Source organism: Rattus norvegicus, chromosome X (assembly GCF_021556685.1).
Source record: "Rattus norvegicus strain SHRSP/BbbUtx chromosome X, alternate assembly SHRSP_T2T, whole genome shotgun sequence".
NCBI lineage: Eukaryota > Metazoa > Chordata > Mammalia > Rodentia > Muridae > Rattus > Rattus norvegicus.
The window spans coordinates 27,385,836-27,406,182 of record NC_141554.1 but is presented as its reverse complement, the minus strand read 5'-3'; the positions used below and the strand labels follow the sequence as shown (position 1 = coordinate 27,406,182).

The 20,347-nt window shown below is 36.8% G+C and overlaps 1 protein-coding gene and 1 pseudogene across 12 annotated transcripts in view; one reads left to right on the top strand and one right to left on the bottom strand.

Annotated features, from left to right (window-relative positions):
• Positions 1 to 20,347, bottom strand: part of Wnk3 (WNK lysine deficient protein kinase 3) — a 164,130-nt gene that overhangs the window by 102,838 nt on the left and 40,945 nt on the right. For all 12 annotated transcript variants that reach the window (XM_087600106.1, XM_087600108.1, XM_087600104.1 and 9 more), the window contains 3 exon segments: positions 14,520 to 14,692; positions 12,639 to 12,859; positions 11,029 to 11,186 (listed from right to left, as the gene is read on the bottom strand). In XM_087600106.1, coding sequence (XP_087456232.1) covers positions 11,029 to 11,186; positions 12,639 to 12,859; positions 14,520 to 14,692 — 552 coding nt within the window.
• Positions 17,875 to 18,351, top strand: LOC134484045 (large ribosomal subunit protein eL21-like; annotated as a pseudogene).

Here is a 20,347-nt window from a genome sequence, read left to right as displayed (position 1 = left end):
TTAAAAAAAGAAAATTGGGGACATCAACATGGACAGAGAACGGGTTTAAAATTCTCTGAGAAACTAGAATCAGTTAATGGTTGCTGGGGGATGGGGAAATCATATTCCTCAGTAGTGCAGCCATTATAAAATTGCCCTTACTCAAATAAATAACATTCCACTCATGGTTATACAAGAAGCCCAAGTTAAATGCAGTGTGGTACAAAAGAAAAAGACACGAAAGTAGGGGGAAATTCAGGAATGGGTTTAGTCTGCAGTAAAAGGGGATACGAGAGAATAATTGGGTGAATAAGATCAAAATATATTAATATATGTATAATACTATGAAAGAATATAGGTATAAAATTATAAATGAACAAATAAAATTTTAGAAGAGAAAAATACAAATGCCTAACAAATACATGAGCTATGAAAGTAGAAGGGGGAATATTGGGAGAAGAAAGGTATAGTGATGAAATCTAGAAATGGGAGGAGAGTGGGAGAGGAGGAGAAGGAAATCAACCAAAATGAAGTATGCATGAGAATGTCATAAAGGAACTTATTCCTTTGTAAGTTAATTTTAAAATAAAACAAGATGAAAATAAAACAATGAACAATTTCCTAAAGTTAGCCATAGACTAAGACATCTCTCAACCCTCATCAGAGTAACTTGTTTGCAGTAGATGATGATCAACACAGAGATCCACAACTGGGCCATGTGTAGAGTATAAGAGACTGTGGAATGTTCAGCCCTAAATGGGACCTCTGTACCACAGTCCCTCCTCACGAGTCTCAAGGATCCTTGACAAAGAGGAGACAGAAGAGCCAAAGGCATTGGATGACTACAAGGAAACCGTATTTTCTAGGCACAGCAAGAAAGCTAAACATAAAAGTCCACAGTGGTTGTGACAGCATGCATAAGAAGATCTCTGCAAGTCTAAGCCAGATCAAATCTCAGTAACGAAGAAGGAAGTTGGACATAAAGTTTCACCCCTACACAAGGAGCTACTGGAGATTCTTAGCCGCTCATAGATGGGTCAGTTTTTTTCTAACACTGTAATAAATCAAACATGGACACATCCAAGAATATTCAGGAAGCACAAATAGGCCTTAGGGTCAGGGCAGACATGACACTGATGAATGGCCACAAAATTGGATGAGAAAGGAAAGGAGGATAGATCCAAGAAGAGTTGGGGGAGGGAAAGTGAATATGATCAAAATACACTGCACAATAGTCTCAAAGAACTAATTAAAACTATGCAAACAAAAGAAATGAAAACAAATGCTGGCAAATATGTGGAAAATGTGGAATCAACCTTATTGATTGCTAGCAGGAATGTAATGTATTGCAACCATTATGGAAATCAAGAGTGGAGGCTACTCTAAAACAAAAAATAAAACTACCATATGACTGAACCATAACACTCCAGGGTATATATCCAAGGAACTCTTCAGTCAGCATACCTCAGAGTTTATTTACTACTGTGTTTATTAATACACAATCCACAACAGCTAATAAATATCTCTCAATGTCTCTCCAGAAATATCTATATAATGAAAATATGGTACGAATATACAACAGAATTATATTCAGCTGTAAATAATAATGAAATCACAGCATTTGCAAAAGAAAATATATAAAACTGGAAATTATTATATTTCACAAAATAAGCCAGAATGCAAGATTTCTACTATACTTGGGATGTTAATGTTTGTGTGTATGTGTATGTGTTGTGCATGATGGTGAGGGTGAGGATAAGGAGGGGGTGCTGAAAAGGAGGGAGAGCATGGGGAATAATAGGATATATGTGGTATAAAAGCAGAAAAAGAAATATTAGTAGGAGTAGAAGACCAGCAAGATATAGGCAGGAGAGATTGGAGAGGTAGTGAGACAGAAGAATAAGAACAAATAAAATGATACATGTGGTGAAAAATGCCAAGAAGGTAATCATTACTTTATATGCACAGTTTAAAATTAAAAAGCCATACATATGGTCTAGACAATTTATATTTTCCTATAATAAGCATGTTATTTACCTAAATCTGCTTATTTTATATTTTACTACCTTTTGTTTATAAGTTTTAGGCTTTTGAAAAATAATTCAAGTATCGTTGCAGTCATCAAACAGAAATTTGTAAATCAAGCTGGAAATAGAATAATTGCCATGGATTTAGACAATCTAAAATCTGCTTCTACACCCATCATACTAGCTTATAGAATACAGAATCTAAGTCTTTTTAGCATATACCACAAATATCTAGCAGGACTAGATTAATTTAGATCCAAAATTCAAACTTTGAGAGACTCCAGCTGCATATGTAGCAGAGGATGGCCTTGTTGGGCACCACTGGGAGGAGAAGCCCTTGGTCCTATGAAGGCTGGATCCCCCGACTGTAGGGGACTGTCAGGGCGGGGAGGCAGGAAGGGTTGGATGGCTGGGGAGGGGGAACACCCTCATAGAAGAAGAGGGACAGGGAGGGGACAGGGGGTTTATAGACAGGAAACCAGGAAATGTAAATAAAATTTGTAATGTAAATAAAAATATCCAATAAAAAAGAAAAAATTTTTAAAAAAGCTTTGAGAGAGGTAGAAATATAAATTTTGATAGGTTATTTTTATATACCAATATAAAATAGTAGTCATTCAAAATTACAATTATATTAAGGGTATAGATCAGTGGTAGAACACTTGTATAGCAATAAAGATATATTGTGCATAGCACTTGAGAGGCTAAGGTAGAATGCTCATGAGTTCAAGGCTACCCTCAGCAACTTAGTGAGAGCCTATTAATGTTATTCTATTAATACAAAATGTCCTTTTTGATATTCCTACTGAATTCTCCCTGATTCCCTAGGTCATTTATACCTGTGTAAGTAAAAATATTTATAGAACTAAAACTTACAAATCAAGCACACAGTGCCGATATTATTATTAGGCTCAATTGTTTAAGGTCCTGAGTTCAATTCACAGCAACCACATGGTGGTTCACAACCATCTGTACTAGGATCTGATGCCCTCTTCTGTTTTGTCTGAATACAGCTACAGTGTACTCATATACATAAAATAACTAATTTTTTAAAAAAACAAATAAACAAATAAATCAAGCACAAAATGCTTTTCTATTTGGAGCTCTTTACACTAAAGACACAAAATAAAGAACATTGTAGCTCTTTTTCTGAGCTCTTTTCAGAAGCTGAGGAGGAATTAGGAATTGTAACTTAATGGGTATAAGTTGTAATTAAACAGTAGGAATAAGATCTGAAATATACTCTATAGCATGATGACTACAGTCAATAATGTACAATATATTATAAAGTAGCTTAAAAAGTAAATTTTAAGTGTCTCAAAACAAAAAAGTAAACTACCTCAATTTTATATATCATATTGTGTCCTATAAATGTATATAATTGTCATTTGTCTAAGTTAAATAATTTTAAAGTATTAAAGATGCTTATTATTATTATTATTAGCTTCCTGAAACACTAACAGTCTCTTTCATGGTCTATATGTAGCCACCCAGCCATATATGAAGTAGTCCACCCTAGACAATGAAAACATTCCTATTCTACCTTGTATCCCCTATTATAGTCCTATATGTAGGCATAATGTTTTTGTACACCACTTGTAAAGTTTACCCTTGTATTATACAAATGCTGATTTCTCTGCCCTCTTATCTTCTTTCAATAGGGACAGGGAATTGTGATGCTTATACCAAGAATCTCCTGTCTCCGGTTTGTATAAACAACTCTCACCATTTATTCTCTGTCTTGTAAATAAATGCTGATCACCCAATGGCTGGGCAGAATAGACAATAGTATGGGCCATTCACCAACCAAAGGAAGGTGAGGGAGAGAGGGAGATTCAGAAAAGCTGGCGAGATGGAGGATTTGAAACTTTGTAGAAGGGGTTCAGAGAGATCATGGAAACATACCTGAAGCCCAAAGAGCCAGATCAATAATAATATGCAAGTACCATGGGATGGAGCTGGGAGGAGGAACCAAGCCCTAACTCTACAAAATGGTGCTCAACTTAGGGCAATTAGGTCACAACCTTAAAAGGCCTGGGTAAAAACCAGGTGGCAGGTTTGGGTGGTGGGGATGGGGGGTGTCAGGTTAGCCAGAAGGAAGGAAGGAAGGAAGGAAGGAAGGAAGGAAGGAAGGGGAAGGGGAAGGGGAAGGGGAAGGGGAAGGGGAAGGGGAAGGGGAAGGGGAAGGGGAGGGAAGGGAAGAAAGAAAGAAAGAAAGAAAGAAAGAAAGAAAGAAAGAAAGAAAGAAAGAAAGAAAGGAAGGAAGGAAGGAAGGAAGAAAGGAAGAAAGGAAGAAAGGAAGAAAGGAAGAAAGGAAGAAAGGAAGAAAGGAAGAAAGAAAACAGATCAAAGTCAAAAAGTCAAAACTTCCCAAAACAGCACAAGAGAAGTGGCTACTAGCCATGGAGCAGGAATCTGCAGAGAGATACTATGGAAAGTGACTTTTTAAAGATGCCCCTAGTGAATTTAAAGAGAACACAGAAGTTGGGGCTTCTCCCAAGGGCAAATCACAGAGGCAGTGGAGTGGGAGGAACCAGCTCCCATTTACTTTTTACTCTGTAGCTTTTCAGGCCACTGCCTGGGGCATATGTTGCAGACCTTCTGAGGTACCACAAGGCCATCTGAACGGCTGACTCTCATGCAAAAGCCTTGCAAAAAAAACCCTAACAGAACTGTTCTCTCAAGCCAAAAGTCTCCCTAAGATGCACAGAGCCAATTTACTAGACCCAACTAAAGGGGCTCCTCCTGGTCAGACACTTGTTGAACAAAGGAGCCAACGCTTTTAACCCTACAACTTCCTGGAATGGGTGAGGAATTGGGATCTGGTAGTGTATTCGAAGTTACAGGTAAAAGGCAGAAACACGCCTCTTCTCTGTGTGCTGAAAGATGGGGGTGAAACTGCTGATAGCACAGAAGCAGAAGTCAAACTCAAAGAACAGACCTCCAAACAGGTAAAATTGTTTAAAAATTATAGTTTTATGTTAAAAACAAAAGGAACTAAATATAAAACATCACAGTTAGATATAAATACATTGAAATGATAATTGTAAAGAGATAGAACACATAAAGATGAAAGAAAACCCAGTAAAGACCATTTAACCTCTATGTAATACTATTCTAAATGATTCAAGGGAGATGGAGGATATGGAGGAAATTAAAACATGGCCATTTAAAGTTATTTCAATATTAAGTTTCATTCTTATTCTAATACACTTGGTGTCAAGTTACCCGGACAAGAGGACTGCTCACTTTAAAAAAAAAAAAAAAAGAACAAAAAGCAGATCAAAGGCAAAACTTCCCAGAACAGCATAAGACAAGCATTTTAGATTGTTTTGTCTTCTTGAAAAACTGGACCTTAGGAGGAAAAAAAACCACATGGCTTAGATACTTTTCTAAGATTAATAAATAAGAATAAAAAGATACTATGCTCAATACAAAATAAAAAATAGGGTAACAAAAAGCAGAAAACAGGTACAAAGTTCTATATACCAATACTAATATAAGACAGTAGAGATATAAAGAAAAAGAAAAATATGAAAACCAGATATAGGCCTTGGAAGAAAAATTAGAAATTTTTATAATTAAGTACTAGATACAAGAAAAGAAAAAAATATGAAAATCAGATACAGGACTTACAGACTTTAGTGAAAAAGTTAGAAAAGATTATAAACAAAATTTAGAAAGATGAAGTAAGGCTAAGGCCTACTGCACCACCAAATAATGAAAATTAGAAAAGTCAGCCAAAGATTATTAGAAAACAAATCTTACCTTATCTGGTTACTACACAACAAATGACAATAGATAATGTCTAGCCTCATTAAGAATTTAAATGATGTCCAATTGAAAGGTTGAATTTAAAAATTATAAGAATGCAACTTTAATAGATAAAAGAATCTATTTGACCAGAACAACTTCAATAGATAAAGCAGAAAACTCAAGAGAGACCAAAGGCTTAATGGATACAAGAGCAGATGTAAGAAAGAGATGTTCAATTAAAAAAAAAAAAAAGATAAGAAATCTCCCAGAGACAAATATGTTGGGGGAGAGAAAATACTCTTGTTTCCACAGGAAAAGAAAAATTATGTATTCCATCCAAACTGATAAAAATCATATTTGACTTTTCTTTAAGAAAAGTCAAACCTCCAAATGTTTTAATTGTGGCAACCAAAGTCATTTAAAAAGAGATTGTCGGTAAGGCACTCTTAGAACAATGATTTTTTTTTCTAGAGAAAATCCAAAAAGAAGACATTCTGAAATATGCACAAGGTATGGCAAAGGTCAGCACTGAACTACTGAATGTAGATCAACAAAGGACAAATAAGGCAAGCCCTTGTTTAAAAATGCCCTAAGAGGCCCCAATATGAAATTCAAATCAGCCATCTCAGGTCAACAACAGAGAAACTCATCAGCAGAACAATTAAACAACACTGCTCAGGATATAAACATTAACAACTGAGATAGCAAAACCAGAACAACTTCAATAGATAAAGCAGAAAACTCAAGAGAGACCAAAGGCTTAATGGATACAAGAGCAGATGTAAGAAAGAGATGTTCAATTAAAAAAAAAAAGATAAGAAATCTCCCAGAGACAAATATGTTGGGGGAGAGAAAATACTCTTGTTTCCACAGGAAAAGAAAAATTATGTATTCCATCCAAACTGATAAAAATCATATTTGATAGAGGAAGACTCCCTGAAGATCTTGGTTACAGACAAAAAGAAAGAAATCAAGAATACCAAAAAGGATAGGTAACATGATTTGCTGATTCTTCTATATGAGAACAGCCCTGAAACTGGCTATGACATAAAAATGTCTCTAGCTAGAACTTCAATTTACATGGCCAATAAATCTTTTTGTCTACAGAGTTCTCATGACTTATTATTGTATGCCATCCTTTCATATCTCATGAATGGAGATTAATATTGCAGTTTGATTATATGATCAAACTAACTTCTCAAGAAAGATTGGTTGTCTTTCCTCTGCTCAAAATAAAAGGAAGTTATCTTTAATCGATCTATGCATCCTGCATATTCCATACAGAAGTCTTTATAAAACTATATATTGTTAGCCTGTATGTTGCAAAATGGAAGACCAAAATAGCAGCCATGACAGGATTCACTCTTGAGGATGCTGGGACACCAGATCCTACCTCAAGGACATCAATGCTGTTTCCTTTAAAGACTTCAAAACAGCTTCAAGAGGGTTGCTGACTCCAAATTACCTTTCAGACTGTTCCAGTCAGGACTTTTGTTAAACCCTGAACTTAATCAACACATAGAAACTGGACAACAAATGATGGCAGCTAGCTTTCTTAAGACTAACCATTTTTCTAATTTTCTTGGCCACCAAAAAGAATCTTTCCCCCAATTCAGCAAGAAGCAATTATAAGAAGACTACCATCCCAATTCCTTAAATTGGGATGGATACTTTAGATCATTTTATGAGTTATAGATATGTTGTCATTTTAGGAGTTTATTACAAATAATTATGGTCTTGGATAGGGAGGAAACAAAACAAAAAAGAGAGATTCGATTTGGGATCTCTTTTTCTCTTCCTCTTTCTCTATCTTAATTAGGTAAGAGAAAGGGGGTCAAAAAGAAAAAAAGGAGGATATAGAAATATTATAGGAAATTAGACAAACGGGTAGAATCTACTCTTTTTTATATTTTTTAAGATTTATTCATTTGTTATATATAAGTACACTGTAGCTGTCTTCAGACACAGCAGAAGAGGGCATCAGATCTCATTACAGATGTTGTGAGCCACCATGTGGTTGCTGGGAATTGAAATCAGGACCTCTGGAAGAGCAGTCAGTGCTCCTAACCACTGAACCATCTCTCCAGCCCCAGAATCTACTCTTAAACAATAACAACAAAAACATTTAATAACCATAATTTTACACTGAAACAGAATTGTGTATACTGATACAGAAATAAGGTTATTTTTGATAAAATGGTATAGGTTATTATATATTGATGAAAGTTAAGGTTATTTTTGATATACATAATCCATACATGTTTTTAATGCTTATTTGAGGTATTGTCCTTATATTTTTTAAGATGCAATATAAAGTTCTGGTCCTTATAAAAGCCATTACAAACTGTTAGGGATGAACTATTAGGTATCATTAAGAAATACAAATTAGGGCTAGAGAGATGGCTCAGTGGTTAAGAGCGCTGACTGCTCTTCCAGAGGTCCCAAGTTCAGTTCCCAGCAACTACATGGTGGTTCATAACCATCTGTAATAGGATCTGATGCCCTCTTCTGGTGTGTCTGAAGACAACCACAGTGTACTCATATACATAAAATAACCTTAAAAAATTAAAACAGAGACAGAAGGAACACCCATTCAGAGCCTGCCCCACATGTGGCCCATACATACACAGCCACCCAATTAGACAAGATGGATGAAGCAAAGAAGTGCAGACCGACAGGAGCCGGATGTAGATCTCTCCTGAGAGACACAGCCAGAATACAGCAAATACAGAGGCGAATGCCAGCAGCAAACCACTGAACTGAGAATAGGACCCCCGTTGAAGGAATCAGAGAAAGAACTGGAAGAGCTTGAAGGGGCTCGAGACCCCATATGTACAACAATGCCAAGCAACCAGAGCTTCCAGGGACTAAGCCAATACCTAAAGAGTATACATGGACTGACCCTGGACTCTAACCTCATAGGTAGCAATGAATATCCTAGTAAGATCACCAGTGGAAGGGGAAGCCCTTGGTCTTGCTAAGACTGAACCCCCAGTGAACGTGATTGTTGGGGGGAGGGTGGCAATGGGGGGAGGATGGGGAGGGGGACACCCATGAAGAAGGGGAGGGGAAGGGGTTAGGGGGATGTTGGCCCGGAAACCGGGAAAGGGAATAACACTCGAAATGTAAATAAGAAATACTCAAGTTAATAAAAAAAATTTTAAAAAAATCTTAAAAAATACAAACTCATGGTCATATTAGATACTAGTTTAGTTAATTATAATAAAATATTTTCAATGTTGTTCAGATAGGAAATAGCTAAGAATAAGCAATGTTTGAAAATTACATATACTATAGATAGTGCTCAAAAACCTCAGAGATCCACAAAATATGGCATTTTAAATTCTTTCATTATTAAAAGAGCTTTTGACTATGAAATAGTTTTGCTCTAGGCAGTACCCCCATTCCACTTCAAAGAAGATAATGATCATCAATTACTTCGATATGAAATTCCTTCCAATTGTGGAAAACTAGCCACTAGGCAAAGAAAATGCCTAAGCTTCAACTACAGACAAATCTGTCCAGAAAGGATAAATGGACATAGGGAAGTCTATTAGCAAGCTCTGAAAAGACAGGGCAAGAAAGTCCTTTATAATTCCTGCTTCACAAAAAGTTGGTCAGAGAGCCTGGGCCAGAAGGCTGAAAATAGATGTTCCAACAATATAGAGAAGATTTGGGGTTGTCCAGGCAATCAGCTGCCTCTCTCATTTCTATAATTTTTGGAAGCTATGTCACTTCATTTCCTGAATACTCAGGTAATATTTGTTCCTTCTCAGAACTCTGATGGGGTTGAAGACTAGATAGTCATAGTCTTACTATAAGCTTAAGTTGTTTAGGATTTAAGATGATGTTCTGGGTCTAATAATTATATTCAGTTTATATTTGAAAGAAGAGCCTTTTATTGGACTAAAAATAGAAATTGTAAACAGATTATCTTGTATATTGTATAGATGTATCATTTGTCAATTAAAAAGCCTATGGCGGGGTTGGGGATTTAGCTCAGTGGTAGAGCGCTTGCCTAGGAAGCGCAAGGCTCTGGGTTCGGTCCCCAGCTCCCAAAAAAAAACAAAACAAAACAAAAAAGCCTATGGCTTAGACAGGAAATGGGAGGTAGGGCATCTGGGAGGAGAAAGGATTCAGGGATAGTGCCAGGTAAGGGTGATCTGCCTAGGAAGATGTAAAGAAACAGACACATGTTACAGAACATAGGTTAAAATAATTGAGTTATTTTAGTTATAATTCCAGTCAGAGAAGAGCTTAGCAATATGACCAAGGTATTTGAATATGTTTTCAGTCTGAGTCTTATTTCTGGACGCATGGGGCTGAGAGAAAAAAAAACAGGACTAATTTCTACACTTATTTTATACTTCTTTTTTCTTATTTTCAGGATTGGGTTTCAAAATGTAGCCCAGGCTTTCCTCAAAGTTACAACCCTCTTTCCTTAGCCTCCCAAGTGCTAAGATTATAAGTGTGTACCACCATATCTTTCTAGTTATGCCTTAATTTATATTATTCTTCCCCCTAGAATATAAGTTCTTTGAGAGTAGCAAATACTTCTTGTCATTGCAGTCCTTGCAATTTCTAACATTAAAAAATTATTCATAGCAGGGGATTCAAATGTTTTACCTCTAAAACTGTATATTGAGAGTGTTTTCATAATTGCACACTTAGAAATATTATAGTCCTTCAAAATCTTCTAATCAGTCTTTATTATGCAACTTTAAAAACAAAGGCCAACAAAGCCAAACACAGTGCTCCGCACCTTAATTCCTAGCACTTGAGAGGCCGAGGCAGGCAGATCTCTGAGTTTGAGTCCAGCTTTATCTACAGGGTAAGTTCCCAGATAGCCAGAGGTACACAGTGACATAGTGAGACCTTATCTCAGAAAAAAAAATTAAGACCAATCTAATATCTAAAAATTTACTATAAAGATGATATACCTGTATATTTTCTACAAAATAATGTAGAATGAATAATGTAGAATGTAATGTTTTATATGACCCCAATAGAGTTCAAGTACATAAATAGAAACTTTTATAAATCTAAAGCTTTTATAAATGCAACTGTTAAACTAACACTGTTATATTAAACTAATCCATAATGGATGTGGTTATTTTTTTCCACTAGAGTCTTATTTATATTGGTCAAGCATTCTACCCCTAAGCCACACCCTTAGTAACATAATTAGATTTAGCTAAATTAATTTTATCAATCTCAATATAAAATGTGGCAATCTGTCAAGTAAATTGAATAAAATTATACCTACACTGGTTACTTTACGGTATATTTGTGCTGCATTCTGGCACTCAGAATATGGATACTCCGAAGTAGCCATTTCCAACATACACATCCCAAAAGCATAAACATCTACAGATTCATCATAGTGTTCTTCATACATCTCTGGCGCCATAAACTCAGGAGTGCCTGTAAAATAATACCACAACCATATTTTTATTAAAGGGAAAAATATGTTCATTAATTCTTTCTTTCCCATAAAAATTATCTGTCAGTTTCTGCCCCCTCAAAGCAAATCAATAAGTTAACCCTGGTGTAGTGGTGCACACCTTTAGCTCCAGTACTTAGGGAACAGGGGTAGGTAGATCTGTTTTAAGTTTGAGGCCAGCCTGTTCTACAGAATAAGTTAAAGGACAGCCTTAGTCATGTAGAGAGACCCTTTCTCAAATAATCCCAGCAAATTTAACATTTCGTACTAATGAAGTACAAATTATTATATTCAGTGTTAGGTTAAAATGTTAAAAATCTAACTTTAGACAGGCATGGTAGCTCACACCTGTAATCCTAGTACATAAGGGGTAATCAGGAGGACAGTCAGAATTTTAAGGGTATTCTTAGCTATATAGTATGCTCAAGGTCAGCCTGTTCTATATTAAAATCCTGTCTCAAGAAAAGACCAAGCATTTATGATATAAGCCTTTGATGCCAGCACTTAGGAGGCAGAGGCAGAGGATCTCTGAGTTTGAGGCCAGCCTAGTGTTCATAGCAAATTCCAGGTCAGCCAGAATTACATAATAGATAGGCCCTATCTCAAAAAACAAAGATAGCTAGAAAATTAGATAAAAATCTGATTTTATTTATTACTTTTAGTTCAAACTTGGATAAATTAATTTAGTAAACTTTGATCTTTATGTCCTCAGAATCTTTCAATAACCCTTAATAGATGGGGCTGAAGAGATAGTTCAGTGGTTAAGAGCACTTGTTGTTCTTATAGAAGACCTGAGTTCAGTTCCTAGCACCCACACAATGGTTTACAACTGACTGTAACTCCAGCTTTAAGGGCTTCAACACCATTTTCTGACCTCTATGGGCACAGCATGTGCGTACCACACAGACATACATGCAGGCAAAATACCATATATGTAAAATATTATAAATTTAAAAAATAATAGTTAACACATTCCATAAAATACATATACTAGGATGTATTGAAATAGGTCAGTTTTCATATAATTGCTCTTTCAAAGCACATTCAAAACGATTTCAAAGAAAATCTACAGTTTAGTGTGCTGGCTGGGTCTTAAAATCCAAAGGATGAGGAGCCAGAGAAGGGAGGATTAGGAATGCTAGGTCATCTTTCACCACATAGTGAATTTGAGGAAAGTCCAAGTTACACAAGATTCTGTCTCAATAAAAACTAGCATGCTAGCGCAAGGCCCTGGGTTCAGTCCCCAGCTCCGAAAAAAAAAAAAAAACTAGCATGCTTGTGAGTGTGTGCATGTATGTGACATAAATAAAGCCTTAAAAAATAGGCAGTGGCCAAAATTTGGCTCAAGACAGTAGATAACTTATCATTTCTGTTCCAGCCCTATTAACTGTCAAATCGAATATACAGTAAGTAAATTGTAAAACACTAATCACCAATGACACTCTTAGCAAAGGATGTGCGCATTAAGGTTGCAAGTCCCAGATCACCAATCTTCACAGATCCAGTGGGTCCTGTGATGAAAATGTTGTCACATTTCAGATCCCGGTGAATAATAGGAGGCGTCCTTGTGTGTAAGAACTGCAATCCTTTTAAAATTTGCCTGCACCAGCTTCTTAAGACCTTTGGTTTCATGACTTTAAATCGTTTTAAGTACCTATACAAAGAAACAAGGTTCATATGTAAACAAACATTCCCAGAAAATTCTATAAATACCACTGAGTAAGATGTTCTGATTACTTACTTACTATGATTGTTACCTCTGAATAATTTTTAAGGTTTATTTTTTATTTTCATTTATGTATTTGTTAATATGTACAAATGGACAAATGCCCGTGGGGGCCAGAAGAGGGCACTAGACCCCTGGAGCCAGAGTAACAGACAGTTGTAAGCTGCCCAGGATGGACACAACGCCTTGAACTCTGATCGTCTGCAAGAGCAGCAGATGCTCTTCACTACTGAGCCATCTCCCTAGCCCCAGATTTATTTTCTATTGTCTGCTGTAGCAAAATAAAAATCTATCAAAAGCCCCATTCCAATCTAATCTTTCAGTGACTTATAGGTCACTTAAGTTTACCATCCCACCTCATAGTCCCTCAAAGAAATGGTTTGACCTACTCTAAAAGGTATTTTACAAAGTCCAGCACTTTTAATTCAAAATAACAATCATACTAGAATGACTTTTTTGGAATGGAAGCACCATTTTCAAAAGAAAGCCCTTCTCTGCTTCTAAATAGTTACTTCCCCAGCCACTGGAGAACTTGGCTACATAAACTGTTAGTGTCAGATGCCAGGAAGAATGTGCCCTTCACATTGAATTATTTACCGCTGATTACACAGTCAACTTATACCAATAAAATTGATTACAAACAAAAGAGTATAATTATATAGTAGTTATTCCTTACTAGATGTGGAAGTTTGGCCAAACCCTTGGCAAGTCAGTATCTTTTAAAAATGCAATCACAATCTCTCTATAATATATAATATTTTCAACTCTCAAATTCGTTAATCTCTAAAACATTACCTTTTGTGGGGTGTTTTTAGAGTTAATTTTTTGTGTAAGTGCGTGTGTGTGTGTGTGTGTGTGTGTGTGTGTGTGTGTGTGTGTGTCTGTGTGTCTGTGTGTGTGTGCATGCGCGCGCGTGAAGTGCATGCACTAAGTAAGTGCCAGGTACTTAGCTATGTCAGAAAAGGCCATTGAATTCCCTGGAACTAGAGCTATTAGTGGTTGTAAAACATCACACTGATGCTAGTAGCCTCTACAAGAGCAACAAGTGCTCTCTCATTTCTGAGCTATCTCTACAACCCTCTTTTTTGTGTTTTTGAGGCATGATTTCTTGTAGCTCAGGTTAACTCCAAACTCATGATGTAGCCAAGAATGACCCTGAAGTCCTAATCCTCCTATCTCTACTCCACCATCCAGTGCTGAGATTTAAGGTGGATGCTATTGTTCGTAGTTTTATGTGGTGCTGGGGATTGAACCCATAGCTTCATGCACGCTAGGCAAACATTTAACCAACTTAGCTTGATCCCTAGGTCCCCAAACATTAACTTTTCAGCACTACATATTCTAACAAACTTTATAAGTATGCTGATTTTTCAATTAATCTGAAATAGATTCTACAAGGTTTTTTGTTGTTTTAATACCAGAAATGGACCCCAAATCCTTGTACATACTAAGTAAGTGCTATTTCACTCAGCTATATAGTCACAACCCTTCTACCTACCCTTAAGCCAAAGTTTATAAATAACTTTTATGACTCATTAAAATAGTTTTCATCTCAACTGGCACTATCGCACTATCAGAGTCGACTTACGTCTTTAAGGTTCCTGATGTCATTAGTTCAGTCACTAAAACAATACATTTCTTTCCTTTCAATATGGACTCCCATGAATCGTAAAATCGAACTATATTGGGATGCTGGAGGCCTTTCAACATCTCAGCTTCTTCTTTGAACCGTTGCTGCTCAGCTTTAGTTAATTTGCGGTCCTAAAGTAGAAGAACAAGTTCCAAGTTAACACCACAGAAATTTCCATGCAAATTTCTAATAGCTCAACTGAGTGGTTTACTGTGCACATGTATGTGTTATACCTATCAATTCTTCTCAATGTCTATAGAATTACTGATATTCTTTCTTAATTAATTTGACTCTTCCATGAAGCAATGCAACTATTGTTACATTTCACAACTATGCTATGAACATACCTACATAATATCAATGTCTAAAGGGTTTTGGGGTATAGTTTGGTGTTAGGGTGCTTATATTATCTCAAAATGAAATTACAAAAAGGAATAAAATAGATAATTGCAATATTTCCCTAAGAAATCTGAAGTTTTCATATTTGGAAATCTCTAAAATTAGAACAAGAATAATCAAAAGGTAGTAAGACAAAGAACTTTTTTCCAGTTTAATTTTTTTTCTTTTTTTTTTTCTTTTTCTTTTTTTCGGAGCTGAGGACCGAACCCAGGCCCTTGTGCTTGCTAGGCAAGCACTCTACCACTGAGCTAAATCCCCAACCCCTCCAGTTTAATTTTTGAATTGTCAAAACTGGTCTAAGTTTCCAGAGAGAAATATTGGGCTACTAACTAGTGAAAGACCTTCAAATAGGCACTGAACCTCTAATTTGCTACATTACAATGGTAAAAGTCATAGGCACAATGTTTATAATAGTCTAAAGGACTGTGATCCTAAAAATCTGAAGTCAGACAAACTTTCAATTAGATTAAGAAAGGAAAACTGCTTATATTTCTAGAAAACATCCACCCACACCACTTTTCTAAAAATATACTTAAGGACTTTCCATAAAAAATGGCCCAAACTGTTATCACAGCCAAGAACCTATGACTACACAGGTCACTGGCCTGGAGAAGAACCTACTAAATGAACATAGTAGAAAACCAACTCCTAAAGACTCACTGTTATACCCATAGATTAGTGCATCTCTCAACCCTCATCAGAGGAATGTCTTTGAACAGCAGATGGTGATTAACACAGAGGCTCACCATGACCAACATGCAGACAACAAGATATCATACAATGGTAAGTCCTAAGTGGAACATCTACCTCACACCCTGTTCCTCTTAAGGCTCAGGGATCATTGCAGAAGATGGCCAGAAAGATTATAAGAGGTGGTGGGTGACTACAACAGTGTTTCTAGAATACAACAGGGAAGCTGCATATATGTATTCACAGCAGTAACGACAGCATGCAAAACACCTGTAGAACTTAAGCCAGACAAAATTCCATCCATAGCCAAGGAACTTCTGGCAACTAACAGCTGCTGCGCACTGACAAATAGAATGATTCTATCATTTGTATTCCCATGAATAATCTATGAAAGAACAAAAATAAACATAAACTTGAACTACTAGTAGCTCAGCAAAAATAGAAAGTAAAAATGTTAATATGTGTCAATTTCTCCATATGAGCCATTGTCAGCAGCAGTTAGTACAGTGAGTATTTTAAGCTACTTCAGTAGGTATAATTGAAGATATCAGATTATGGTTTTAATTTTAATTAACAATAAATAACCCAATTAAAACAAAGACTTGAAAGGAAATGTAGATAATATCTCAGGTATTAAGCATTCCCCAAGCAAAAAATGATGAAATGGGGCCATGAGTTTGATCACTGGTAGTGACAAAAACAAATGAAGTCATGTTTTCCATGTGTGTATAGATCAACATTGTTGATTAGTTCTGTTTGTTTGTTGAGACATGGTCTCATTACGTAAGCCAGACTGGTCTGAAACCCACAGAGATCTACCTGTCTCAGCATCCAAGTACTAGAATTACTCTGTCTGGCAACATCATATGGCATCGTCCTTAGATTTTATCACTGTTAGTAACAAAAGTGATATGTTGTTCATTTTGTTTTCCCTTGAGATGAGATCTCATGTAAGCATGATGGCATTGAACAACTGAGCCTCCTGCCTCTATGGCCTAACATGCTAAGATTATAAGCAAACACCACCATACTGTGCTTTGTTTGCTGCCCTTTTGGATGGGGTTCTCTCTCTTGCCCAGGTCGGCCTCAAATTCATGGTCCTATTACCTCTGCCTTCCAAGTAGCTAAGATTACAGGTTGTGCATTGATACTTCACAGGTTTATTTTTAAATAACTACCTACTTGTGTTTTGTTCTCTCTCTCTCTCTCTCTCTCTCTCTCTCTCTCTCTCTCTCTCTCTGTGTGTGTGTGTGTGTGTGTGTGTGTGTGTGTGTTTGCTTTTTCTTTTGCTTTCTTCCCTTAGTTTTTCTTGAGAGGGTTCCTCTGTTGCCCTTGATGTCTTAGAACTCTGTACACCAGACTGGCCTCAAATTCAGAGATCCACCTGCCCTCTGCTTCAGGAGTACTGAGATTAAATGCATGTACCACTATTGCTGGCAGATAATATACTTTATTAACTTAAGGTATACTTTGAATTTGCTTAGAAGTGCTTTTGTTTTGTTTTAATCACAATAACAGAATCTTCATTTTTAGTTATTTATTTGATTCTACATACTTGTATGAGTCAGAGTGCATGCAGAAGTCACAGGGTCATTTTTCATATATATTTGTTGGAAATGTTGGTATATAGTTTTTTAACATGTATCTATTTGGGTTTGAATGTGTAGGGGAGGGATGCCACAGCATTCATGTGGAGATGAGAGGACAACCCTCTGCAGTCTGCTTTTTCCCTCCAAAACCTGTGTCCTGGGCATCAAACTTAGATCATCAGGCTTAGCAACAAACACCTTTACCTCTGAGACATTTCTCAAGTATTAACAGTTTTGGCATCACAGGTTGTCCTCTGATTTGCTTTTTGCTTTGCTGGCTTGAGACAATCAGTGCTCTGGAAAACTCAGTAGAGGTTTATGCCTCTAGTCGTCCTATATCACAGAAGAATCTGAGACTCAAATTCTCCAGGAAGATACTTAATATCAACAGGAAATGATAATTAGGTCTCTTTCTTAGATTTGGACTATTCTATTTTCTACCCTTATTGATTTTGCTAAAATAGAAACAATATTGAAAAAATGTGCTAATACTCATAAATATCTCATATGAGATTTTCATAAAAATAGCTTTATCATCCTAGAGCTTAAAAGATTATCCCATTTTAAGGAAATTGCTTTAAATTAAGTGATTTTGGGCCGCGGCAGCCATCTTCCAGTAATTCGCCAAAATAACAAACACTAAAGGAAAGAGGAGAGGTACTCGGTATATGTTCTCTAGACCTTTTAGGAAACATGGAGTCGTTCCTTTGGCCACATACATGGGAATCTACAAGAAGGGTGATATTGTAGACATCAAGGGAATGGGCACTGTTCAAAAAGGAATACCCCATAAGTGTTACCACGGAAAAACCGAAAGAGTCTACAATGTCACCCAGCATGCCGTGGGCATCATTGTAAACAAGCAAGTTAAAGGCAAGTTTCTGGTCAAGCGGATCAATGTGCGGATTGAGCACATCAAGCACTCAAAGAGCAGAGACAGCTTCCTGAAGCAGGTGAAGGAGAACGATCAGAAGAAAAAGGAAGCCAAAGAGAAGGGCACCTGGGTTCAGCTGAAGCGCCAGCCTGCACCACCCAGAGAAGCCCACTTTGTGAGGACTAACGGAAAGGAGCCTGAGCTGATGGAGCCCATTCCATACGGAGCCATGGCCTAATATACACAAAGGAAATAAAAGACCCGGACTGCAAAGTGTTTTCCTTTAAAAAAAATTAAATGATTTCGATACACATACACTAATTTTGCTTTTTAATTAAGAGTCTCTACAGTAGTAAGGGCACCAGTGGAAGGGGAAGCCCTTGGTCCTGCCAAGACTGAACTCCCAGTGAACGGAAATGTTGGGGGGAGGGTGGTAATGGGGGGAGGATAGGGAGGGGAACGCCCATATAGAGGGGGAGGGGGAGGGGTTAGGGGGATGTTTGCCTGGAAACCAGGAAAAGTAATAACAATTGAAATGTAAATAAGAAATATCCAATTTAATAAGGATGGAGAAAAAAAAGAAAAAACAAACAAACAAAAAGAGTCTCTACAGAATTCTATCCAATGTCTTCTCAGCACCTACTAATACAGTCATGGCTTATTGATAAGTTTCCTGGTACAGAATTATTGTTAGCTTCTTTTTCTCCTACTTTTATGTTGCTAGAGATATTAAACCTACAGCCTCATACATGCTTAGCTAGTATGTTATCACTAAGCTATACTCCCCATCTTTTTTTTTAAATTTCTAAAGCAGCAAAAAAACTATGTTTGATGTATTGGTGAATTGTATTTGTTAAAAAAATTGCTAAAGAATTTAACTACTGTAACTGCTGCATTCATATATGATAACATTATTCTGTTTCTTATACAATATAAGGATTTAATATTAAGATTGTATAGTTACAAAATTATTGTGATTATCATTGGTTTTTTATTTTAGGCAGAGTCTCTTTATACAATCCAAGTTGGTCTGTAACTCAAAATCCCCCTGCCCCTGCCTCCCAAGTGTTAGGACTATAGGTATGTACCACCTACCACCACATCCAGCTCAGGCTTGATGAACCGGGATTTAACAGTTTTAACACTGAAATTTCGTGTCACTTAAATTTCACTGTGAAATATTAAGAGCGCTGGATGCTCTTCCAGAGGAACCAAGCTGAATTCCCAGCACCCACAAGGAAGCACACAATCATCTGTAACTTCATTTCCAGAGGATCCAACACCCACCTCTGGCCTCCATGGGCACCAAGCACACATGGTAAACAGACATTCATACAGGCAAAACACCCAAACACACAAAATTAAAATAAATATATCTTTTAGAAACAAATGAAAAACAAAGTAATGTAGCCATTTGTTTCCCCTACTGTAGCTAAACCCACCAATCACTAAGGTAAATAATTAAAAGTGTCAATGAGACATCGACACCATACTATCCGCCCTCACACTACTGCTGTTCCTCCAACACTTCAGTTTTATTAAACTGCTCTAGAACTACAAGTAATAAATTGTTATGCTTCCCTTGGAATGTATTCCCTTAAGTTAAATTGTCTTCACTTAGTACTTTTCGTAGTGCTGGGGATGGAACCCAGGGCCTTGTGCAAACTACTGAGCCCCTGGACAACAGGTTCTGAGACTAAAATAAAAACATATTCTTATAATATTTCTGTGTTTTTTTTTCTTTTTTCTTTTTTTTCGGAGCTGGGGAACAAACCCAGGGCCTTGCGCTTGCTAGGCAAGCGCTCTACCACTGAGCTAAATCCCCAACCCCTATTTCTGTGTTTTTAAGGAAACTGAAATTCCAGCTCTGTTACTACAGTTATCCAATACCACATGGTCATCTCTAAAAAATATGCACATATAAGCTGGGTGGTAGTGGTGCGCACCTTTAATCCTAGCACTTGGGAGGCAGAGGCAGGCCAACTTCTGTGAGTTCAAGCCCAGCTGTCTACAGAGTTGGTTTCAGGATAGCCAGGGCTACACAAAGAAATCTTGTCTCAGACAAAAAATAACAACAAACATACACATATATGAGGGTTAGAAAGTTGGTTCAGAGATTACACACATTGCTTCCAGAGGACTCAAGTTCAATATCCGGCACCCACATGACAGTTTACAGCCATAAGTAATTCCAATTGCAGAGAATCCAATTGGTGCCCTCTTCTGGACTCTTT